General features: G+C 44.9%; 1 protein-coding gene across 1 annotated transcript in view; it reads left to right on the top strand.

The window, feature by feature from the left end:
- The window catches only part of LOC126210392 (ankyrin-2-like), a 206,142-nt gene that overhangs the window by 106,611 nt on the left and 72,867 nt on the right, over window positions 1-26,664 (top strand). The window contains exon 3 of the mRNA XM_049939622.1: window positions 842-872. Coding sequence (XP_049795579.1) covers window positions 842-872 — 31 coding nt within the window. The remainder of the gene's footprint in view (window positions 1-841; window positions 873-26,664) is intronic.

Below are 26,664 nucleotides of genomic sequence, written 5' to 3'. Positions count from 1 at the left end.
TAGATGATATCCACTATCGACAAACGGTAGTTACTTTTATTCTGAACGAGGTTGGGTTATCCCGACAGACCGCGGTGGTCTCGCGGTTCTAGGCGCGCAGTCCGGAACCGTGCGACTGCTATGGTTGCAGGTTCGAATCCTGCCTCGGGCATGGATGTGTGTGATGTCCTTAGGTTAGTTAGGTTTAAGTAGTTCTAAGTTCTAGGGGACTGGTGACCACAGCAGTTGAGTCCCATAGTGCTCAGAGCCATTTGAACCATTTATCCCGACAGAAACCTAGGTAAATCTAGGTGACCTGTGCATCTGAGGCTGTTGATTTTTAAAATTAAAATTAATATTCATACAGTTGCTGACATGGCCGCGAAATGTTGCAAATACTGTTACTCCTACCTAAGCTGTGATGTAATAACCATTTGCATATCCGAGCATACATATTTAACGATTGTTCCGTGGCGTATCCACGGTTCTACAATTCCAACGGTCAGCACCGTATATCGCATAGTACACACGGTGCCTCTTACTGCACTGACCGTTTGCAGTTCAACAGCGGTTACCGTGCGGTGTTGTTATCGCGCCTCTGCGTTTGCGGGAGTCAGTGAACTACCACACGTCTGTTAAACAGCGCACATTGAAGAGTGCAATTCTTTATCACTCTTTTTTGCAGATGCACAGTAACGGCAAGGATCCCGACACTGTCATCCACACAAAGTTATAACTGCTTTCGCTTTAAGTGTGTGACACAACGTAACAAACAGCCTGTTATTTCTTAGTTTACGTAAGTAAACAAATTTACAGTAGAAGGGAGTATGTAATATACCACGATCTTTTTGTAATTTTTCAGGATGGAGCCTCGGGGGTTTCGTGCCAAAAGGGTGAGTACACTTTGAGACCAGTAAGAATATTGAAGAGAGATTCACGATTGTGGGCGTGATAAGCGAGATGCGTTGTCAATATTTTCGGAGCCCTGCAATGTTTGTCAATAACCACTTCCAGTGTTACTCAAATCATTTCTCAACATTGTCTCAGAAAAACACATTTTATCAAGAAATATCATGTCACAAACTTTCCTGGTAGGAATAATATGATAATTAGAATTCCCCGCCCCCATGAACCATGGAACTTGCCGTTGGCGGGGAGCCTTGCGCGCCTCAGCGATACAGAAAGGCGTACCGTAGGTGCAACCACAACCGAGGGGTATCTGTTGAGAGGCCAGACAAACGTGAGGTTCTTGAAGAGGGGCAGCAGCCTTTTCAGTAGTTGCAGGGGCAACAGTCTGGATGATTGACTGATCTGGCCTTTTAACATTAAACAAAACGGCCTTGCTGTGCTGGTTCTGCGAACGGCTGAAATCAAGGGGAAACTACAGCCGTAATTTTTTCCCAAGGGCATGCAGCTTTACCGCATGGTTAACTGATGATGGCGTCCTCTTCGGTAAAATATTCCGGAGGTAAAATAGTCCCCCATTCAGATCTCCGAGCGGGGACTACTCAGGAGGACGTTGTTATCAGGACAAAGAAAACTGGCGTTCTACGGATCCCAGCGTGGAATGTCAGATCCTCTAATCGGGCAGGTAGGTTAGAAAATTTAAAAAGGGGAATGGATAGGTTACAGTTAGATATAGTCGGAATTAGTGAAATTCGGTGGTAGGAGGAACAAGACTTCTGGTCAGGTGAATACAGGGTTATAAATACAAAATCAAATAGGGGTAATGCAGGAGTAGGTTTAACAATGAATAGGAATGCGGGTAAGCTACTACAAACAGCATAGTGAACGCATTATTGTGGCCAAGATAGATACGAAGCCCATGCGTACCACAGTAGTACAAATTTAAACGCCAACTAGTTCCGCAGATGACGAAAAAATTGATGAAATGTATGATGAGATAAAAGAGATAAAAGAATGGTAGAATTTTGCACAGAGCATAACTTAATCATAGCTGACACCTGGTTCAAGAATCATGAAAGAAGTTTCTATACATGGAAGAAGCCTGGAGATACTAGAAGGTATCAGATTATATAATGGTAAGACAGAGATTTAGTAACAAGGTTTTAAATTGAAATTTCTAGGGGCAGATGTGGACTCTGACCACAATATATTGGTAATGAACTGAGATTAAAAGTGAAGAAACTACAAAAAGGTGGGAGCTTATGAAATGGGACCTGGATAAACTGACAGAACCAGAGGTTGTAGAGAGTTTCAGGGAGAGCATCAGGGAACGATTGACAGGAATGGGGGACAGAAATACAGTAGAAGAATGGGTATCTTTGAGAGATGAAATAGTGTAAATAGACGAGGGCTAATAGAAATCCTTAGGTAACAGAAGAGGTATTGAATTTAATTGATGAAAGGAGAAAATACAAAAATGAAGTAAATGAAGCAGGCAAAAAGGAGTACAAATGTCTCAAAAACGAGCTGGACAGGAAGTGCAGAATGACTAATCAGGGATGGTTAGAGGACAAATGACAAATGTAAGGATGTAGAGGCGTATATCACTAGGGGTAAGATACACTCCTGGAAATTGAAATAAGAACACCGTGAATTCATTGTCCCAGGAAGGGGAAACTTTATTTTATTGATACATTCCTGGGGTTAGATACATCACATGATCACACTGACAGAACCACAGGCACATAGACACAGGCAACAGAGCATGCACAATGTCGGCACTAGTACAGTGTATATCCACCTTTCGCAGCAATGCAGGCTGCTATTCTCCCATGGAGACGATCGTAGAGATGCTGGATGTAGTCCTGTGGAACGGCTTGCCATGCCATTTCCACCTGGCGCCTCAGTTGGACCAGCGTTCGTGCTGGACGTGCAGACCGCGTGAGACGACGCTTCATCCAGTCCCAAACATGCTCAATGGGGGACAGATCCGGAGATCTTGCTGGCCAGGGTAGTTGACTTACACCTTCTAGAGCACGTTGGGTGGCACGGGATACATGCGGACGTGCATTGTCCTGTTGGAACAGCAAGTTCCCTTGCCGGTCTAGGAATGGTAGAACGATGGGTTCGATGACGGTTTGGATGTACCGTGCACTATTCAGTGTCCCCTCGACGATCACCAGTGGTGTACGGCCAGTGTAGGAGATCGCTCCCCACACCATGATGCCGGGTGTTGGCCCTGTGTGCCTCGGTCGTATGCAGTCCTGATTGTGGCGCTCACCTGCACGGCGCCAAACACGCATACGACCATCATTGGCACCAAGGCAGAAGCGACTCTCATCGCTGAAGACGACACGTCTCCATTCGTCCCTCCATTCACGCCTGTCGCGACACCACTGGAGGCGGGCTGCACGATGTTGGGGCGTGAGCGGAAGACGGCCTAACGGTGTGCGGGACCGTAGCCCAGCTTCATGGAGACGGTTGCGAATGGTCCTCGCCGATACCCCAGGAGCAACTGTGTCCCTAATTTGCTGGGAAGTGGTGGTGCGGTCCCCTACGGCACTGCGTAGGATCCTATGGTCTTGGCGTGCATCCGTGCGTCGCTGCGGTCCGGTCCCAGGTCGACGGGCACGTGCACCTTCCGCCGACCACTGGCGACAACATCGATGTACTGTGGAGACCTCACGCCCCACGTGTTGAGCAATTCGGCGGTACATCCACCCGGCCTCCTGCATGCCCACTATACGCCCTCGCTCAAAGTCCGTCAACTGCACATACGGTTCACGTCCACGCTGTCGTGGCATGCTACCAGTGTTAAAGACTGCGATGGAGCTCCGTATGCCACGGCAAACTGGCTGACACTGACGGCGGCGGTGCACAAATGCTGCGCAGCTAGAGCCATTCGACGGCCAACACCGCGGGTCCTGGTGTGTCCGTTGTGCCGTGCGTGTGATCATTGCTTGTACAGCCCTCTCGCAGTGTCCGGAGCAAGTATGGTGGGTCTGACACACCGGTGTCAATGTGTTCTTTTTTCCATTTCCAGGAGTGTAGATACTGCCTACAGGCAAATTAAAGAGACCTTTGGACAAGAGAGAACCACTTGTATGAATATAAAGAGCTCAGATGGAAACCCAGTTCTAAGCAAAGAAGGGAAAGCAGGAAGGTGGAAGGAGTACAGATAGGGTCTATACAAGGGCGATGTTCTTGAGGACAATATTATGGAAATGGAGGAGGATGTAGATGAAGATGAAATGGGAGTTATGATACTGCGTGAAGAGTTTGACCTGTCGAAACAAGGCCCCGGGAGTAGACAACATTCTATTAGAACTACTGATAGCCTTGGGAGACCCAGCCCTGACAAAATTCTACCATCTGGTGAGCAAGATGACGAAACAGGCGAAATCCCCTAGACTTCAAGAAGAATATAATAATTCCAATCCCAAAGAAAGCAGGTGTTGACAGATGTGAAAATTACCGAACTATCAGTTTAATAAGCCACGGCTGCAAAATAAAAACAAGAATTCTTTACAGACGAATGGAAAAACTGACCTCGGGAAAGATCAGTTTGGATTCCGTAGAAATGTTGGAACACTTTAGGCAATACTGACCCTACGACTTATCTTAGAAGCTAGATTAAGGAAAGGCAAACCTACGTTTCTAGCGTTTGTAGACAGAGAAAGATTTTGACAATGTTGACTGGAATAGTCTCTTTCAAATTCTGAAGGTGGCAGTGATAAAATACAGGGAGCGAAAGGCTATTTACAATTTGTACAGAAACCAGATGCCAGATATAAGAGTCAAGGGGCATGAAAGGGAAGCAGTGGTTGGGAAGGGAGTGAGACAGGTTTGTAGCCTATCCCAGATGTTATTATATCTGAATATTGAGCAAGCAGTAAAGGAAACTAAAGAAAAATTCGGAGTAGCAATTAAAATCCACGGAGAAGATAGAAAAACTTTAAGGTTCGCCGATGACATTGTAATTCTGTCAGAGACAGAAACGACCTAGAAGAGCAGCTGAACGGAATGGACAGTGTGTTGAAAGGAGGATACAAGATAAACATCAACAAAACCAAAACGAGGATAATGGAATGTAGTCGAATTAAATCGGGTGATGCCGAGGGAATTAGATTAGGAAATGAGACGCATAAAGTAGTAAATGAGTTTTGCTATTTGAGGAACAAAATAACTGATGATGGTCGAAGTAGAGAGGATATAAAATGTAGACTGGCAATGGCAAGGAAGTGTTTCTGAAGAAGAGAAATTTGTTAACATCGAGTATAGATTTAAGTGTCAGGAAGTCGTTTCTGAAAGTATTTGTATGGAGTGTAGCCATGTATGGAAGTGAAACGTGGACGATAAGTAGTTTAGACAAGAAGAGAATAGAAGCTTTCAAAATGTGGTGCTACAGAAGAATGCTGAAGATTAGGTGGGTAGATCATATAAGTAGTGAGGAGGTATTAAATAGGATTGGGGAGAAGAGAAATTTGTGGCACAACTTGACTAGAAGAAGGGATTGCTTGGTAGCACATATTATGAGGCATCAAGGGATCACCAACTTAGTATTGTAGAGCAGCGTATAGGGTAAAAATCATAGAGACAGAGCAAGAGATGAATACACTAAACAGATTCAGAAGGATGTAGGTTGCAGTAGGTACTGGAAGATGAAGAAGCTTGCACAGGATAGAGTAGGATGGAGAGCTGCATCAAACCAGTCTCTGGACTGAGGACCACAACAACAACAATTAGAATGAACTACTTTCTACCAGAAGATTATGTGAAACTTATGTAACTGAGTAGATCTTTGTGAAAAACAAATTATTTCATTTTCCAATGTGTAAAAAATATTCAAATGTGTATGAAATCCTAAGGGACCAAACTGGCGAAGTCATCGGTTCCTAGACTTACAGACTACTTAAACTAACTTATGCTAAGAACAACACACACACCCATGCCCGAAGGAGGACTCGAACCTCCGGCCGGAGGGGCTGTGCAGTCCGTCACATGCCATGGCGTCTCAAACCTCGCGGCCGCTTCGCGCGGCTTCCGATGTATATTTCTCATTTCATTACAGAATGTGATTTCAGAGTGGCACATGTACAGCCTGTACTAGTACTGTGACATTAGACACCTGATACAAGGGTAAATCATACGTTCTGTTACTAGCACTATTGTTAACAAATACTATTCCTGCAAAAAATGACGGGACAGAGCACCGTAACTCTTTTGCGTTTCAGTCAAAGAATGTGGTGTATTTGTCACCAGTGATGTGCAACAGGTAAAATTGAAAGCAATCAGCCGCTCAATATTTTCTGTAATGTACAAAAATTGATATGTTTTTATGTGCAGATCTTATCTCCAGTTTCCGTTCTTCTCTAAGGATAAGTAATGCTAGGAAGGAACACCCAAAGCTTGAATTTATTGCTGAGGACAAATAAACAAGGCTGTGGCGAAAATGCGAGTGTGGGTAGAACTCTTCTCGTTCATGATGACCGGATAGGTGTGTCTGCTGTTGTAGACACAACAGTAGTTGTTACCTGTCCTTTTTTCAGTAGCTTCAGAATCTGGAGCTCCAATCTACCACAGGTTATGAATGCTTGTGACGTGTCATGGAACAGCCGTCGAAGGTAATGGCATCTTAAGTGCCTTCTTAGTTAGTATTGGTTTTCTGTCTTGAACTCACTGCAATTTAAGTAAAGAGATCTTTACGGCAGACGCATTCCGCTTTTATTTGTGTAGCATCTTCCACGGTTATTCTGCAAATAATTATAACCACGTTTAGTGTAAAATTCTCTTTAAATTAAATTGCAATAAGCTCAAGAGAGAAAACCAATAATAACTGATTTCAGCAGCTAATGTGGAAGATGGCCATGAAAGAAACGTAGTAAGTGCTTAATGTTCAGTGATCTTCCTTCTAACAAGGAGTTGAAGATTTGTTTTAAATAAGTTCCATCGAATCCCTCAGCCACATAATTACTTATCCTATCATTTTGTTGGTGGTCTCGTTGGCTTCTGTGGGATAGCATGCTGGTCTCGGACGCTATTTCTGATAAGAAGAAAAATTAACTGGTGAAATGATTGTATTATTCAGCTTGCTTACAATGATTATTCAATGAAGTAGTGTTTCTGAACTTTAAATCGGCTGTACAGGAGTGGGGAGAGGGACATTGTTGCATCCCGCTTATGGCGGCATTGTATCCAGCTCAAGCAGTCAGGGCTTGACGGGTGGGTGCCCAGGACTGACCTTAAGCGACAGAACAGGTAATTTGGTCAAACAAAGAAAATACGGGGTGTATCAAAAAGAAGCAACCGATTTAAAAAAAATCGTAACTATTAATTTATCTGAGATACGTGCGTGAACAAAATACTGCTCGAAAGAGCAAACACTCGAGTTTTACATGGTTCCCGCTAGGTAGCAGCAGTGTACGACAACTTCACGTCTACCAAAAAATGGTGTCGGGACAACAGAAAGCGTTTTGTGTTCTACGCTTTACGCAGTGCAGGTCAGTAATAACTGATCATCGTGGCTTTCGTACTAGGCATGGTGTGGATCCTCGTACAGCACAGAGCATTAGACGATGGCATGAAGAATTCCAAGAAACAGGCTGTTTGTGTAAAGGCAAATCGCTGGGCCGTCCCAGAGTGTCTGACACAGACGTCGAACACATCCGCACAAATTCGTTCACCGTGCAGCTCGACAGCTCAGCATACCCCTGATGTCCGTCTGACGTCTATTGTGTTGATGTATACACATGAAACCGTACAAAATTTAGCTACTGCAAGCTCTTCGTGAAGGTGACAAACAACAACGTGTAGAGTTTTGTAATTTCGTTCATGGCAAGATGGAGCATGACAGTTTTCTTCAGCTCTTAGTCTTTAGGTGTCGAGGCAACATTCCATTTAAATGGAAAAGAAAACCGTCATAATGCGAGAGTGTGGGGTACGGGAGAACCACATGAAGTTGTACAACATACGAGGGATTCTCCAGAATTTAATGTGTTTTGTGCAGTTTCACGGGAAAAGATGTATGGTCCATTTTTCTTTGCTGATAACACTGATACAGTCCTTTCATATATCACGATATGCGTCAGAAATTTCTTTTTCCACAGTTGGAGGCTGATTCGAATGACTTCATTTACCAACAAGATGGGCATCGTCACAGTGGAATCTGGCAGTGTGGGAATTTTTAAGTAAAGGGTTACTGAACGATGGATCGGTCGCACTGGACCAAATGATTCGCTCTTTCATTACTGGCCTCCAATGTCGCCGGACCTGACTGTATGTGATTATTTCTTGTGTGGGCTTATAAAAGACTCCGTTTATGTGCCGCCGTTACCAACAACAATGAATGAAATTAGATATCGGATAACAGCATCTATGGGGGCTGTAACTCAAGACATGCTCGCTGCAGTGTGGGAGCAGTTTGAATACCGGATTGACATATCCTATGCATCTCAAGGGGGCCGTATTGAACACCCTTGAAAAGGAATGAAAAAGAACTATTTGAGTTTCCCATTCATCAAAAAACAAAATTCATTGTATATGTTAGTTTCAGAAATATAGACGTGCCGAATTGGATGATTATTTTTGATAGATCGCCGGCCGCGGTGGTCTCGCGGTTCTAGGCGCGCAGTCCGGAACCGTGCGATTGCTACGGTCGCAGGTTCGAATCCTGCCTCGGGCATGGATGTGTGTGATGTCCTTAGGTTTAAGTAGTTCTAAGTTCTTGGGGACTGATGACCACAGCAGTTGAGTCCCATAGTGCTCAGAGCCATTTGAACCATTTTTTTTGATAGATCCTGTATATTGCAGTGTGTGAAATTCACAGTGCACGGCTAGAATAGGAAATTACCAGGTGTAAGCCAGTCTAGGAGGTGGCGATGGAAGGGGCGGCAGTTCATGTCAAGTTCTGCTGGCAGCCAGGCGGTGCTGAGCCAGAGGATCTGTCTCCCTAGACGAGGTCTGGATCGCAAGAGAAAGAAGCTTGTGTGCACTGCCCTGCAGAACTCTCCAACGCCCACACACGCGACTTGCCCCTCCGTTCCGGCTCTTGGCTAAACCGATGGCTTTAACTGGCAAGCATACTTGAGCAGAGGGCTGAGGGCATATCTCGTCAGTAGCTTTAACTGGACAGAACTGCCTCGGTTGTGAAAGGGAAGGAACTTGTGTCATGTAGGCACAGCCAAGGTTGCTCAAAGAGAAAACTTGTAAAGACTCGGCTGGGCCGTTGAAATATATTTTTAAATCAGTTCCCTTATATATTCCTTGAGTGGCTGCCACTGTGTACACAACTACTTTAACTAATATTTGTGCACAATGAACTATTACTAAAAGATACTTCTGGCTTCAGGAGTATTACAAAAGCCATTAGCGGCGTTTACAATAGTTCTTCTTCCAAGGCAGTCCTTTCACATTACATTCCTGCGAAGACTGTTACCATGGAAGGGCAGAGACATAGTATAAAATCAAAGAGTTGAAACTGTGTCATCAATAATCGCTGGTACATCTTGGAAACGAAATAATAAATTTTTAAAAATTTAAATAAATTGCTTCAACATTGGTAAAATATGTGTAATATGAATATTTAAAAATGAAACAGCCATTTTTGTCAGTACATGTTTATCCGAAGTTATTTATATCCAAATGGAGAGATCGATACTCTCTGGCATCGTATGTTGCTTGTTGTGTTATTGACTCTATTACATTACACCAAGGAAAACATTACAGCTACTTTTGCGTAAAACGAGAAATTCAAAAGTTTTTGTTGTGTCATCAATAATTATTCTAGCAACACAGGTTGCTGTTGGCCAGATGTGTTTTCCTTTAGAATAATTCAGCACAATGCCCATAGGTTCGGAACAATGTTCTGCAGGTGGCAACAATAAGCATCAGATGGCACAGAAAATAACGAACAGAACTACAGGTGTCCTAGCACGCTGGTCTCGATGGTTATATCTCGGTAACTGTAATCCGTGGAGTATTTCCATCTGATGTGGCCTCACCTCCGCGAATCGTCAACGCGTCTTGTTCTCCTGGTTTCAGTGGCCAGGTGAGTGAGTACAAAGGTGCACAGGAAAGAGACTTCGGCGTTAGTACGGCAGTGGGCTTTGTCTTAAAATACTCTTCTTCTTTCTTTATGGCAGTGTACGAATGCGGAAGGTGTCTGTAACTGAAACATAACAGCTTGTTGCCTTTCGTTCTCTAAATGCCCATTTTCCACTCGGCAATCGAACTGGTGAAAGAGCAGCTTCTGCCTTTATCGTTGTGAACCTCAGATATTGTCGACAGCTGTGGCAAGAGTTTGGTATTTTCCACGTCAAACAATTCAGGACTGTCCCTCAAAAATATGTGCTGTAGCAAATAAGGAGCGTGCAAATGAAATTGAATGGCCCAATGCTGGGCATCAAAACTGTAGTAAATTCAGTATTATTCAAAGGTAATGTAGTAAAAAAAAGCAATTACAAATGGAACAGAAAGGCTTTACATAGGACATCAAAAATAATAAAAATAAAATTATTGAAGTACCTCTAACAATAATTCTTGTAATAGGCTCGTCAATGTGTTAATGACAGAATTGTATGTTCTATCCAAGTAGACAACTAAGTCATGTGGCGACGCTCTAAGGGCGAGAATAGCAGTCTGCAGGTAAACAGAGAGCTTAAGGCATTGTGATCACCTCAAACATCCAAGCGTTGTCCCTCTAAATATTAGTGGAAGCGCTTAAACGCGAACACCACTGCCAATGCTTCTAGTTTGATTGTCGAACAAGCCTGTTAACAAGTATCGAAGATGCTGTTAACAAAACTGATTGTTCGTATCGTGGTTTGTCTGTCCTCTTGTTTAGTCTGAAATAGGCACCATCCTATTCCTATTTTTGAAGCATTAACTGCTAGACAAAAGTCTAGACTCGAGCAAGGATAAACTGACATCCCTCCTTCAGACAAGCTTTCCTCGAACTTCTCAAAAGCCAGATATGCACATTTTTCTTTAACAGACTGGTCAACACGGTACTATTTAGACCATGCTCGTCGACAAAACATCTATAAAAAAAGGCCTAAAAATGACGTCAGTTTTCACCTCCTCTGAGGAACTGATGATAGTTTTCATTTTCACCTTATCAGGGATGTTGCCTTGCTGATTTCTATGTGCAAGAAATTTATGTTTGGATTGCCCATAGTTATATTTCTCCAAGTCAGCTATAGTTCCTGCTTGCCTAAAGGCTTGCTTTTTGAATAAGCGTAACATCCACCGTCCAGGTGGCAGTGATAATTAACACGTCATCCACATAGTGTTACTTTTTCCAGTAGTTCAGGGCCAAGCACATAGTGTAGAGCTGCGATAAATATACCTCAGGTAACAGGCGGACCAAAGATTAAGACCATAAACCGTTAACTCCTACCAGCAAAAACAAAGACAGCGAATATCTACGAGTTGTTTTCAAATGGAATCGTTTGTAACAGTCACAGCAGCTACATGTACATCGACACTCTGCAAATCACGTTTAAGTGCCTGATTCCCTGTTATTCCAATCCTGTACAGCGCGCGGAAAGAATGAACACCTATATCTTTCCGTGCGAGCTCTTATTTCCCTTATTTTACCGTGGTGATCGTTTCTCCCTACGTAGGTCGACGTCAACAAAACGTTTTCGCATTCGGAGGAGAAAGTTGGTCATTGAAGTTTCGAGAGAAAATCCCGCCACAACGGAAAACGCCTTTGTTTTAATTATATCGACTCCGAATCCTACGTCACCCGCCCCTGTTTCGCGATAACACAAAACGTGCTGCCCTTCTTTGAACTTCCTCGATGTACTCCGTCAGTCTTGTCCGGTAAGGATCCCCCACAGCACGCAGCACTATTCTAAAAGAGGCCGGACAAGCGTAGTGTAGCCAGTCGCCCGCATCTCGTGGTCGTGCGGTAGCGTTCTCGCTTCCAACGCCCGTGTTCCCGGATTCGATTCCCGGCGGAGTCAGGGATTTTCTCTGCCTCGTGATGGCTGGGTGTTGTGTGCTGTCCTTAGGTTAGTTAGGTTTAATTAGTTCTAAGTTCTAGGGGACTGATGACCATAGATGTTAAGTCCCATAGAGCTCAGAGCCATTTGAACCATTTGTAGCCAGTCTCTTTAGTAGATATGTTACATTTCCTAACAATCCTGCCAATAAAACGCAGTCTTTTTTTAGCCTTCCCCAACATTTTCTGTGTTCCTTCCAATTTAAATTGTTCATAATTATAATTCCAATGTCATCATCATCATCATCGTCAACATGGACAGTTTCCAGCCTCTGGCCGGGTCAGTTTGGAACATAAGCCTCTCCATCGTCTTCTGTCTTGCCACCATCACTCCGTCTTCACCTTGGTCCAGTCTTCTCCTTTCTTCTGGACGCACTCATCCACTCCTTTCAGCCACCTGTCTCTCGGTCTTCCTAATTCCTAGGTATTTAGTTGAATTTACGGTCTTCAGATGAGACTGGTTTATCGTGTAATCGACGTTTAACAGATTCCTTTTAGCACTCAAGTGTATGAGCTCACACTTTTCGTTATTTAGGGTCAAATGCAAATTTTTGCACCATACAGATATCTTTTCTAAATCTGTTTTGCAATTTGTTTTGGTCTTCTGATGACTTTATTACTCGATAAACGACAGCGTCATGTCCAAACATCCTAAAACACCTGCTCAGATTCTCTCCCAAATAGTTAATATAGACAAGAAACAGCAAAGGGCCTATAACACTACCTTGGGGAACGCCAGAAATCACTCCCGTTTTACTCGATGACTTTCAGTTACTACGAACTGTGAGTTCTCTGACAGGAAATCACGAATCCAGTCACATAACTGAGACGATATTCCATAAGCACGCAATTTCACTACAAGCCGCTTGTGTGGTACAGTGTCAAAAGCCTTCCGGAAATCCAGAAATACGGAATCAATCTGAAATCCCTTGTCAACAGAACTCAACACTTGATGCGAATAAATAGCTAGTTGTGTTTCACAGGAACAATGTTTTCTAAATCCAAGTTGACTGTGTGTCAATAGACGTTCTCTTCGAGGTAATGCATAACGTTCGAATTCAAAATACGTTTCAAAATCCTGCTGCATATCGACACTAACGATATGGGCCTGTAATTAAGTGGATTACTCCTACTACCTTTCTTGAATATTGGTGTGACCTGTGCAGCTTTCCAGGCTTTGTGTACGGATTTTTCTTCTCGCGAACGATGTCTATGATTGTTAAGTATGGAGCTGTCGTACAAGCATACTCGGAAAGGAACCTAATTGTTATACAGTCTGGACAGGAAGACTTGCTTTTCTTAAGTGATTTTTAAGTTGCTTCACTATTACGAGGATATTTGTTTCTACGTTACTCAGCTTTGCAGCTGTTCATGACTCGAATTCTGGAATATTTACTTCGTCTTCTTTTGCGAAGGCGTTTCGGAAGGCTGTGTTTAGGAACTCTGCTTTGGCAGCACTGTCTTCGATAGTATGTCCATTGTTATCGCGCAGAGAAGGCATTGATTGTGTCTTGCCGCTAGCATACTTCACATACCACCAGAATCTCTTTGGATTCTCTGCCATGTTTCGAGACAAAGTTTCGTTGTGGAAACTATTATAAGCATCCCGCATTAAAGTCTGCGTGGAATTTCGAGCTTCGAAATCTTGTTGATTTTGGGTCGGTTTGAATTTGATATCCTTCTTTCGTTGTTTCTGAAACAGCGTTCTGACCCATTTTGTGTACCAAGGAGGACAGCTCCGTGGTTTGTTAATTAATTTGGTGTAAATCTCTGAATTGCTGTCGATGCTATTTCTTTGAATTCAAGTCACATCTCGTCTACACTTACATTGTTAATTTGGAAGGAGTGGAAATTGTCTCTCAAGAAGGCGTCAAGTGAATTTTTATCTGATTTTTTTAATAGATATATTTTTCGTTTGCTTTTGGACGATATGGGGCTTAGAATATTGAATCTCGCTACGAAAACCCTGTGTTCACTAATCCCTGTATCCGTTTTGATTCTCGTTATTATCTCGGGATTTCTTGTTCCTAGGAGGTCGAGTGTGTTTTCACAAGCGTTTGCTATTCGCTTGGTCTTGTGAACTAACTGCCCGAATTAATTTTCAGAGAATGCGTTTAGCACAATTCCGGATGACGTTTTATGCGTACCTCCGGATTTTAACATGTATTTTCGCCAACATATTGAGGGTACATTAAAGTTACCACCAACTATAATTGTATGAGTCGGGTACATGATTGAAATAAAACTCAAGTTTTCTTTCAGCTTTTCAGGAATTGTATCATCTGAATTGGGAGGTCGGTAAAACGATCTATTTATTATCGTATTCCGGTTGTCAAGAATTAACCCTGCCCATACTAACTCACAGGAACTCCTATTCCAATTTCGTGGCGTGGAAACTACATGTAACAACAAGAAACACGCCACCGCAAATTGTGTTTAGCCTTGCGTCTCGGAACATTGTAAGGTCCTTCTGAAAAATTTCGGTATTATCTAGCTTTCAATGCCTATAACGATTTGAGCATCAGTGCTTTCTATTAGCGCCTGGAGCTCTGGTACCTTCCCAAAACAGTTACGACAGTTTACATCTGCTATACCGATGATTCCTGCATCTAGTTCATCCTGTGTTCGGCCTGCATCCTTTTAGACTGTAGCCCTGTCTATGTTTTGTCGTGTCCCTTTAACCTCAAAAAACCGCCCAGGCCACGCCACACATCCCCTGCTACCCGTGTAGCCGCCTCCTGCGTGTAGTTGTCTCCTGACCTATTTAGCGGATCCCGAAACCCAACCACCCATAAGTAGAGGAATCTGTACACTACACGGTCGCAGAACCGTCTGACCCAGTGATGGGATGGCGTGGCGCGGCGACTCGAGCGTACCGAGAATTCCTCGAGCCTCTAGTTCTCAAGCAATTCTCGAGAAGCTCGCGAGAAACGACTCGGCGGCGTGTGCCACTGAGCGCCAGTTGGCTGCGACAACATACGCCGCGCCACTGTTGTTTATGAATTGAATGCCGCCGCTAGACAAATACGCTCGCTGCTCGCTGTGCTCGTTACTAGTATGTCTCAGGTTTCATTCGAGTAAAGTTGTTATTCAAATCAATATGGACACACGGAAACGAACAACATGGTGCTGGCAATACTTTACGGAAGATGGAGATAACGTTACCTGCAACATTTGTCGTAAAAATCTCCGTAATGTTGTAAGTAGGCTGTTTAGGTTTTCTTATTGGTAACGCCACGTAGCGCTCTGTATGAAAATCACTGGCTGTGCTGTGTACAGTCTGTGGCTGATTTGCATTGTTGTTGGCCATTGTAGTGTTGGGCAGCTGGATGTTAACAGCGCGTAGCGTTGCGCAGTTGGAGGTGAGCCGCCAACAGTGGTGGATGTGGGGAGAGAGATGGCGGAATTTTGAGAGTGGACGATCTGGGCGTGTCTCATTAAGAAAGAATAAATTTGTAAGACTGGATGTCATGAACTGATATATATATAATATGACTTTTGAACAATATTAAGGTAAATACATTGTTTGTTCCATATCAAAATCTTTTTTTTGCTAACTGTGCCTATCAGTAGTAAGTGCCTTCAGTAGTTTGAATCTTTTATTTAGCTAGCAGTAGTGGCGCTCGGTGTATTGCAGTAGTTCGAGTAACGAAGATTTTTGTGAGGTAAGTGATTTGTGGAACGTATAGGTTAACGTTAGTCAGGGCCATTCTTTTGTAGGGATGTTTGAAAGTCAGATTGCGTTGCGCTAAAAACATTGTGTGTCAGTTTAAGCACAGTCTTGTATAGTTGTTCAAAAGGGACGTTTCATTGTATAAAAAAATACAATGGGCATAATTAGACATCATAACTGCGCAATTTATCGAGCAATAAAACAGCGACGTCCGTGGATACAGAGGCTCATTCTTCCAATAGTGCGAGGCAGACAAAATGTCCATGTAAGTATGGTACAAAAGGTGAATTCCGTGCAAAAGTTCGGATAGTGTCCGAAGCGGTCCGCCACGTTTAAAAAACATTGATTTTTTAATCGTAGTCTGATAACATGCAACATACCCCAAAATCAAACCTATACTGTCCTAGCTTTTGCACGATAAGATATGTAATTTTATTGGACTAGTGATCGAGCATAACGTATCCCCTCGCAGGAGCTCTGATCTAAATCCTACGTTTCTCTTCATAGAGGGAAGTAAACGGCAGCAACAGCTAGATGAAGCACTAGTGGCCATGATAACAGACAATTTTCAACCGCTTTCAATCGTCGAGGACACTGGTTTTCGACGTTTTGTTTCACTGTTGGATCCACAATACTCGATACCAAATCGAAAAAAGTTGCGCCTCATGATTGAGGACGATTACCATAAACAGAAAGAGGCTGTAAACTTGGCCGAGGAAGACTCTACTTGTGTTTCTTTAACGACCGATATTTGGACTTCACTAAATAGTGAGGCATATATTGCTGTAACTGGTCATTTCATTAACACTGATTGGTGCCTGAAAGCTTTAGCTCTCGAGACATTCCGTTTCCCGGCAAAGCATACAGCGCTAAATATTAGTGAGGCGTTAGATAACGTGATTTCAAAATGGAAAATTGAAAACAAAGTTGTCCGCATCACAACTGACAACGCCAGTAACATGACGGCAGCCGTACAACTTATTCACAGTGGCAACATAGATATGCAACATGTGCCTTGTTTAGCACACACCATCAATTTAGTTGTGAAAAGTTCTTTGAACAGCAACAGTGAGCTCTGCATAACGCGGGAAAAGGCCAGAAAAATTGTTAGCTATTTTGAAACAAGTTGCAATGCTAATGAAAAACTCCACGAGATCCAGGATCTAATGAAAAAAACCTGTTCATAAATTCATTCAGGAAACCGAAACCTGATGTAACAGTACGTTTTATATGCTACAACGTCTAGTGGTGCAAAAGGAATGCATTGCAGCCTGTTTATCGTTTTTGTATCCAGGTGTAGAGAACCTCACAGCTGATGAGTGGCGAATTTTGAGCGAATGTTTATGTGTACTGGAGTCATTTGAAGTGGTAACAAGTAAAATCTCAACTGGAAACTATACCTCTCTTTCGAAAGCTATTCCAATAATCAGACAGCTAAACCGTATGCAATGGGAAGTGGGCTACCACGACAGCGCAAGAGCTACAGCAGCATCTGAAGAACTAACTAATAGCCCGGCTAGGATTAATAGAAACAAACAAAGTACATGCCGTTGCCACAGTTCTCGAGCCAAGATTGAAAACGTTACTATTTACGAATCCCATTCATTCAAAACATGCCGTTGCAAGCCTAATTGCAGAGTGCACAAACGTGGTAGAGACCGTACGATCTACTCATTCGGCTACTAACGACGCTAGCCACGAGTACCATTTCGTACAAAACGCCAGTAGTTCCTTATGGGCTTCTTTCGATGAAGAGGTTTCCAATAAAAATCTAATGAAAAGCGGTAGTGATAGCATAGACCTGGAGGTACAACGATATTTGGAAGAACCGTACCTACAACACACGGATAATCCTTTACACTACTGGAAAAAAAATGAAAACAGTTAACCAGGTCTAGCTCTCGTGCCAAAAAAATAGCTTGCAATACCTGTAACTTCTGTTCCCAGTGAAAGAATATTTTCGAAAACAGGACTACTTATAAACAAACAAAGAAGCAGACTAAAAGGCCAATTGTGGTCCGAGCACGGGGCTCACAACCCGAACCACACGCCACTGTTAAGCACTAATGAAGGACTGGGTCCCTTACCTCGATTGCACATAATTCATTAACGTCAATCCAACACATTTATTTCAAATAACATAAATGAAGTTACATTTGAATCTGTCTGACATTAAACAGGAATAAAAAAAACAATTTCAGTATGAGCTGATTTAGTGCGTGAAGCGCGAGTTAAGCCAATAACCAGATAAACTAAACAATTCTCCGTAATTCAAAAGAAAGAGGAAAACCAAATTGAACCAATACACCCCACTGACAAATATCCAAAAAACCTTACAATACTACTGAAAAGAATACACTGAAGTGGGGAGCAGTCATTCACCCGACAGAACACTTCAAAATGAGTTCAATAACACAGCTGCGTGCCCCATAAAAATGCAAGACATTAAAAACACTTCACTTGACCAATAACCAATACTCATTAACATTACGCCACTCCTGTTTGAACTGCAGTGTCCCTAAGAAACAGGTGCTTATTCTGAAAGAAGAATTTTTTCTTATATATTTAAATTACAACATTAAGGAATTCCCCCTTCTAGGCGGAGGCTGAGCCAGAAACACAGAATGCCACTAAAACACAGTTTTGCTGTGAAATCTTACAGGAGACCCGGAAGCAGTAACAGACAAGGGGTCGGCACCCACAAATAACACAGGCTAAGAGTCAGGCTGGGAGCACATCCTACGAGAACTTGTTCACACTATGCTCACCACACACTGTAGAAATACTGGCCGAACATCCGCTTGCGGTGGCTGCCAGAAGGACGAAGCAACCTACAGGCCCACGCCGTGCTTCTCACACAGGCACCTCAGTTTGTACACACATCTCGGCCAACACCAACTCCGGACTGCCCTCTCACTGCGTGGCTTGGCACAGTTTATATGAAATGCCTTGCAGGCAACCAGTAACCGCCGCAGGAGTTTCACGATTAGCGAACAGCCCCAGCGTAACAGACATCACGCATGTGCTTACGCCCGAGCCACACCTCCGCCAGTCTCACCGGCTGCCCCAAACAGACTGCCTCTCGCCGTCCCGCGCGCCCCAGCCGAAAACGCAAAGATGCTCGTGCCCGGGGACGCGCCAAAGATAACAAGCCGATCGCTGGTGATCGACCAGCGATCTGGCTCAAATTGGTTAATAAAATAATATTTCTAAACAAAAATCGACGGCAGTGCAGCAATGGGATGTAAAAATGCCTTCTGCTGAACAACTTTTGTTTCCTTTCTGTCTTCAGTAGGTAAACGCATGTACGTAGTTTCTGTACATAAAAGGCTATAGCACTTCTCTTTTACGTTTAAGCATGCATGCATACATGCAGAATGTACAAGGTAATTTATTTTCTAAGAATAAAGCTTCTGTTTCATGCGAATTCTGTGCTTTGTTGTAAACAACAATTCTATGACTTTTGTCTTATGAGACATATACTAATACCTCAGTACACATTAATAACGGTAGTACAGTTGATATCAATAATAGAATTTCAATGTTTTCCATGCACGTACGTACGTCGAGTACGACCGCTGCGGCCCAGTGCTTCGTGTACTGAAGGTTTGCGCAATTTCTCAGAGAGCACAACACTGTCAACTTCTCGAGCGTACCCGAGACATTCTCGAGAAATTGCCTTCGCGTCGCGCGTTTCTCGAGAGCGATCGTAGCCCATCCCTAGTCTGACCTCTGATTCACACCCTCCACTCTGCCCTGTACAAGACGTCCACAATCGGTCCTGCCTCCTATGTTACAAATGGTGAGCTGTGCTTTCATCTCGCAAGCAAGACTGGCAGCCTTTACCACTTCTGTTAGCCGCTCGAAACCAGAATCACCCCCCCCCCTCTCCCCAGGGCCCCCTTTTTCCTCCTTCTCCCAGAGCGGATTTTCCTCCGTCCCCCCCTCCCCTGACACCCTGCACCCCATACTTGCCTCTCTCCTTCCCACATCCCTCCCTACCTGGCCCTCTTCCGCGCACCCCCCGCTCAACTCCCCCATCTCTTCCCCTCCCTCCCTTCTTCAGGTCTCCTTCCTCTCCTAGCGCCTGGCAGATCCTCTGTATTGCTCTTCATCAGTGTGCCACATCAGTGTTGTTTAGTGGTGTTTCTCGTGTGCATCAAGAGGTGTGCTTTTAATTGTGTCCTGCCTTGAGGTTCGCCGTCAGTGTTATGTGCTATGCCATCCGTCGCTACCTTTATGCTCCAGTCATACTGTGCCTTGTGTTCTTTTAACCGTCGCAGTGTGTGGCTTTTTGTGTGTGCTACTTTTAAACAGTTTTTTTTATCTCCATTTTACAGTCACCCCGTTTTTTGTCTATTGTCTTCCATGATGTTCCCCTTTTTTATATCTATGTTCACCTTATTCTCTCCTTTGCTGTTTTTAAATGTCTTCTATTGTTTTGTTCTATGTCTTTCGGCTGAAGAGCAGCGCCTATGCTGCTGCCAGCCCGCCCCGATGGGGAATTGAAATACAATAAAGGAAAAAAAAAAACCAGAATCTGTCCTGATCCAAAGTGACACACTTCATTGGTACTGACCTGTAGTTGGCTGCAGTCTGTGCTCTTCATGGCGTCCAGGAGGACCCGTTCCACATCTACATCTACATCTACATGAATACTCCGCAAGCCACTGTACGGTGCATGGCGGAGGGTACCCTGTACCACTATGAGTCATTTCCTTTCCTTTTTCCAACTGTAAACAGAGTGATGGGAAAAACGACTGTCTTTATCCCTCCGTATGAGCCCTAATTTCTGGAATCGTATCTTCGTGACCTTACGCGCATTGTATGTTGATGGCAGTAGACTCTTTCCGCAGTCAGCTTCGGATGTTGGTTCTCTAAATTTTCTCAATAGCCTTCTTCGAAAACAACGTCGCTTTCCCTCCAGGGATTCCCATTTGTGTTCCCGAAGCGTCTCCGTAACACTTATGTGTTGTTCGAACCTACCGGTAACAAATCTAACAGCCTGTCTCTGAATAGCTTCGATGTCTTCCTTCAATCCAGTCTGGTACGTATCCCAAACGCTCGAGCAGTGTTCAAGAATAGGTCGCAGCAGCGTCATATATGCGGTCTCCTTTGCAGAAGAACCACACTTTCCTAAAATTCTCCCAATCAACATGCTCGTTCCATTTTATATCACTTTGCAACGTTACGCCCAGATATTTAAACCACGTGACTGTGTTAAGCAATGCACTACTAATGCTGTATCTGAACATTACAGGTTTGTTTTTCCTACTCACCTTCATTAATTTACATTTAGTGGTAGCTGTCATTAATCAAACCAATTAGTAACTTTGAGTCATCTTGTATTTTTCTACAGCCACTCAATTTGGACACCTTACCGTACAACACAGCATCATCAGGAAACAACTTCAGATTGCTGCCCACCCCGTCCGCCAAATCAATTGTGAATATCAAGAACAGCGGTCCTATCACACTTCCCTGGGGCACTGCTAACAATACCCTTGTCTCTGATGAACACTCGCCATCGAGGACAACATACTGGGTTCCATTACTTAAGAAGTCTTCCAGCCACTCACATATCTATGAACTTATTCCATATGCTCGTAGCTTCGTTAACAGCCTGCAGTGGGACACCTTGTCAAATGCTTTCCGGAAATCTGGAAATATGGAATATGCCTATTGCCCTTCATCCACAGTTCACAGTATATCATGCAAGAAAAGGAAAAGATGAGTTTCGGTCGAGCGATGCTTTCTAGAACCATGCTGATTAGTGGACATAAGCTTCCCAGTCTCAACAAAATTTATTATATTTGTTGTGACATTGGCAAGACAGCCAAGCCACTATGAGATAGCCGAAAGGCACGCGTTTAAGCTCACACAGGCTGGCGTGAGGTCTGGAACAGTTAAAGTAATGGAGACTAGCAAATAAAGTACATAGCTTCTGGAATACTTAACTTTAATCCATAATTGGTGAACATCAGTCTGACGGTACATGCATCACAAGATAAATAGCAAATGATAATGGCGCCTTGCTAGGTCGTAGCAAATGACGTAGCTGAAGGCTATGCTAACTATCGTCTCGGCAAATGAGAGCGTAATTTGTCAGTGAACCATCGCTAGCAAAGTCGGCTGTACAACTGGGGCGAGTGCTAGGACGTCTCTCTAGACCTGCCGTGTGGCGGCGCTCGGTCTGCAATCACTGATAGTGGCGACACGCGGGTCCGACGTATACTAACGGACCGCGGCCGATTTAAAGGCTACCACCTAGCAAGTGTGGTGTCTGGCGGTGACACCACATTCCTCCCCCGCAAATCGGCGTACGGTTGTGTTATAAGGCTTCCGCCCGCCGTGGGTTCAAATGGTTCAAATGGCTCTGAGCACTATGGGACTCAACATCTTAGGTTGTAAGTCCCCTAGAACTTAGAACTACTTAAACCTAACTAACCTAAGGACATCACACACACCCATGCCCGAGGCAGGATTCGAACCTGCGACCGTAGCAGTCCCGCGGTTCCGGACTGCAGCGCCAGAACCGCTAGACCACCGCGGCCGGCCCCGCCGTGGGGAGGACCCCATGTTGACGTATGCGACGAGGTGGGGAGCCTAACAACAGGCGAGGCTGTGCCACCCGCACCCTGCCATTCGGTCCGAGGGGAGCTAGGAAACGCCTGAAAACCTAGTCCAGGGTGCACGCCGACATGCGGTGTATGCGCCCGTGGAGAGACAGGAGGAGCCGAAGGGTCGACCTCCATCGGGTTGGGACACCCGACGGGCGAAGACGTCCTATGGTCCGGAACGGGCAAGAAGTCCATGGCGGAGGACAACGGGTCACGGGAAGCGATCGGCGGCGCGTGACCCAGGGAGGCGCCCGGCGGTTGCAGTGACGCATCCACTGCGGGCGTCGCCGGCGGGAGAACAGGCGGCGGCGCGTCGCCATGGGGCAAAATGGAAGGCAGCGTCGGTAACACCTGGAAATGAGGCGAGCCAGTAGATGGGTCCCCAGGGCGCTGACCGGACGGCACCGTCGCTGAAAGCAGACGGGGAGCGACAGAAGCCGTGCGACGACAGAGGCGCAGCTGATTGAGATGCCGACGCACCTCACCAGAGGCCCCCAAAACCAGATACATAGCGCGGCCGAGGCAGCGAAGAGTGCGCCCTGCGAGCCAACGCCGTGAACCTCGATAGTTGCCTGGGGCAAAAGCAGGTGTCTGCCGCTGCACAGGAACCCGATGCGGCGGATGTAGCAAAGACATCAAGGTTCGATGAGGGCGACCGTGAAGCAACGCAGCCGGCGAGCGACCATCTCGGAGCTGAGAGCGATACGTGGACAAAAAGAGCAACAACGCGTCCTCCCGAGAATGAGACTCTTTCAACTTCAACATCTGTGACTTGAAAGTCCGGACCAAACGTTCAGCGGCACCGTTTGACTGCGGCGAAAACGGCGCGGACGTCAGATGTTGAATACCATTGGCCTTGCAGAATGACTGAAATTCTGCGGGCATGAATTGTGGGCCATTGTCGGAAACAATAGTCTGGAAGACCTTCAATGCAAAAGATAGCTGATAACGCTTGGATGGTGGCAGATGAAGTCGTGGAAGACATCCGGACAACAAAAGGAAAATTACTGAATGAATCTACCACAACCAACCATCGAGCATTCCAGAATGGACCAGCAAAATCGATGTGTAAGCGTTGCCAAGGGGTAGTGGCTTTCGGCCATGCAAAGAATTTCCGCGGTGGTGCAGATTGTTGTTCGGCACACGCCATGCAAGAAGAGCACATATTCGTAATCGCAGCATCGATTCCGAACCAAGTACAGTGCTGACGAGCAAGCTGTTTCGTTCTCACTATACCCCAATGTCCTTGGTGGAGAAGCCGTAAGACAGAGGACTGTAACGAACGTGGTACCACGACCCTGGACTGATCATTATCTGAACGCAACAGCAAAACACCACGTCGTACAAAAAGTCCTTGTGAGCAAAAAAATAGGCGAACCAATGGATCCTCAATCCGTGACTTTGACAAGGGCCATTGCGTAGCAACAAAACGCAGAACGGTAGCAAGGACAGGGTCAGCAGCTGTGGCTGTAGCTACATGACGAAAATCAATCGGAAGCGATTCGACCACGTCATCGGTTACCGAATCAATGAACATGCAAGCACGTTCGGAGGAATCGAATGCTCTATCCTCAGCAACAGGCAAACGGGACAACTCATTGGCGTTTCCGTGCTTAACAGTGGACCGATACAAGATATCGTAGCGGTACTGCGAGAGGAAAATAGACCAGCGAAAGAATTTCTGCGCTGTACGTGGAGGTACAGGCTTGGTCGGATGAAAAAGCGATGTCAGAGGTTTGTCGTCTGTGATGATGGTAAAGTGACGACCATACAAGAAATCATGAAACTTAGTAACACCAAATACGAGAGCCAAAGCTTCTTTCTCGATCTGTGAATAATTTCTTTGCGCTGACGAGAGCAATTTGGACGCAAAGGCAATAGGGCGATCATGTGATCCATCTTTGTGCGCAAGCACAGCACCAATCCCGAAATCCGATGCATCCACCATCAACAAAAGGGGCTTCCGGGGATCAAATGGCGTAAGGCAAGTATTGGAAAGCAACGCCGATTTCAACTGGCGAAAGGCGCGTTTGCATTCCGTCGTCCAGACGAACGGTACACCTTTACGGCGTAAGCGATGAAGCGGAGCTGAAATGGAAGAGGCGTGGCGCACATATTTATGGTAATAGTTCATTTTTCCCAGCACACACTGTAGCTGCTTCAAATTCTGCGGCGAAGGCAAGTCTTGTATGGCACGGAGGTGCTCTGTACTGGGATGTATGCCTTGGGCATTGAGTACATGTCCCAGATATGGTAAGTCACGAGCAAAAAACACACATTTGTCCTTCCGCAAGCGAAGACCATTTTGTCGCAAGACCTGAAATAATGTTCTGAGATTGGCTAAATGTTCTTCTTCTGTCATTCCGGAGATCACAATATCGTCCAGATAGTTTGCTGCAGTAGGGACCGACGCACAAACTGTTTGCAGATATTGCTGAAACAATGCAGGGGTGGATGCACACCCGAATGGCAGTCGTTTGAATCGATACAAACCAAGATGCGTGTTAATCACCAAAACGCGCTGGGATTCTTCGTCCACCGGTATTTGCAAGTACGCATCTGCTAGGTCCAACTTCGAAAAATATTTACCCGGGCACAGTTTGTCAAAAAGATCTTCCGGGCGGGGTAAAGGAAAAGTTGCAATCACTAGTTGTGGATTCACTGTTGCCTTGAAGTCCACGCAAAGTCTCAATTTTCCGGATGGTTTTGGCAAAATTACTAAGGGTGATGCCCAGAGAGAAGCCTGCACACGTTCAATTACACCTTGTGATTCCAAATCGAGTAATGTTCTTGCGACCTCATCGCGCAATGCGTGGGGAACATTGCGCGCTCTGAAAAATTTCGGTTGCGCGTTGACTTTCAGTTCCAAATGTGCTTTATAGCTCTTAGCGCAATCAAGGCCCGGTGCAAAAATGCCTGCAAATTCTTCACAGAGACGAGAAACACTGGCTGAAGGCACAGTCTGGTTCACTGATAGGACCTGATTGACTATAGACAAGTTAAACAACTGAAATCTAAACCAAACAAGTTCACTGCAGAAGAAGAACGAAGGACGTAAAATGACACAAGGTTTCTTTGTCCCTTGTATGTTGCAAGAAGGCTGCACTGTCCTAACACAGGGATCGCTTGTCCTGAATAACTACTTAACCGAACATTTGCGGCACGCAACGGAGGTGTGCCCAGCTGTCGACAGGACTGACTGCGGACCTTTGGTACAGAGCCGAGTGGAGGGTCTGAATCAGAGGCTGAGACGGTTCTGCGACCATGTGGGCTGCAGATTCCTCGACTTGCGCCATAGAGTGGTGGGGTTTCGGGTTCCGCTGGATAGGTCAGGAGTCCACTACACGCAACAAGCGGCTACACGGGTAGCAGGGGTTGTGTGGCGTGGGCTGGGCGGTTTTTTAGGTTAGATGGCCTTGGGCAAGTACAGAAATGGCAACAGCCTCAACGGGTGCGGGGCAAAGTCAGGACATGCGGGGACCAAGCAGCAATCGGTATTGTAATTGTCAACTGTCGAAGCTGCGTTGGTAAAGTACCGGAACTTCAAGCGCTGATAGAAAGCACCGAAGCTGAAATCGTTATAGGTACAGAAAGCTGGCTTAAGCCAGAGATAAATTCTGCCGAAATTTTTACAAAGGTACAGACGGTGTTTAGGAAGGATAGATTGCATGCAACCGGTGGTGGAGTGTTCGTCGCTGTTAGTAGTAGTTTATCCTGTAGTGAAGTAGAAGTGGATAGTTCCTGTGAATTATTATGGGTGGAGGTTACACTCAACAACCGAGCTAGGTTAATAATTGGCTCCTTTTACCGACCTCCCGACTCAGCAGCGTTAGTGGCAGAACAACTGAGAGAAAATTTGGAATACATTTCACATAAATTTCCTCAGCATGTTATAGTCTTAGGTGGAGATTTCAATTTACCAGATATAGACTGGGACACTCAGATGTTTAGGACGGGTGGTAGGGACAGAGCATCGAGTGACATTATACTGAGTGCACTATCCGAAAATTACCTCGAGCAATTAAACAGAGAACCGACTCGTGGAGATAACATCTTGGACCTACTGATAACAAACAGACCCGAACTTTTCGACTCTGTAAGTGGAGAACAGGGAATCAGTGATCATAAGTCCGCTGCAGCATCCCTGAATATGGAAATTAATAGGAATATAAAAAAAGGGAGGAAGGTTTATCTGTTTAGCAAGAGTAATAGAAGGCAGATTTCAGACTACCTAATAGATCAAAACGAAAGTTTCTGTTCCGACACTGACAATGTTGAATGTTTATGGAAAAAGTTCAAGGCAATCGTAAAATGCGTTTTAGACAGGCACGTGCTGAGTAAAACTGTGAGGGACGGGAAAAACCCACCGTGGTACAACAACGGAGTTAGGAAACTACTGCGAAAGCAAAGAGAGCTTCACTCCAAGTTTAAACGCAGCCAAAACCTCTCAGACAAACAGAAGCTAAGCGATGTCAAAGTTA

Source organism: Schistocerca nitens, chromosome 10 (genome assembly GCF_023898315.1).
Source record: "Schistocerca nitens isolate TAMUIC-IGC-003100 chromosome 10, iqSchNite1.1, whole genome shotgun sequence".
NCBI lineage: Eukaryota > Metazoa > Arthropoda > Insecta > Orthoptera > Acrididae > Schistocerca > Schistocerca nitens.
Note: the sequence above shows the minus strand (reverse complement) of the source record. Positions and strands in the feature narration are given on the sequence as shown.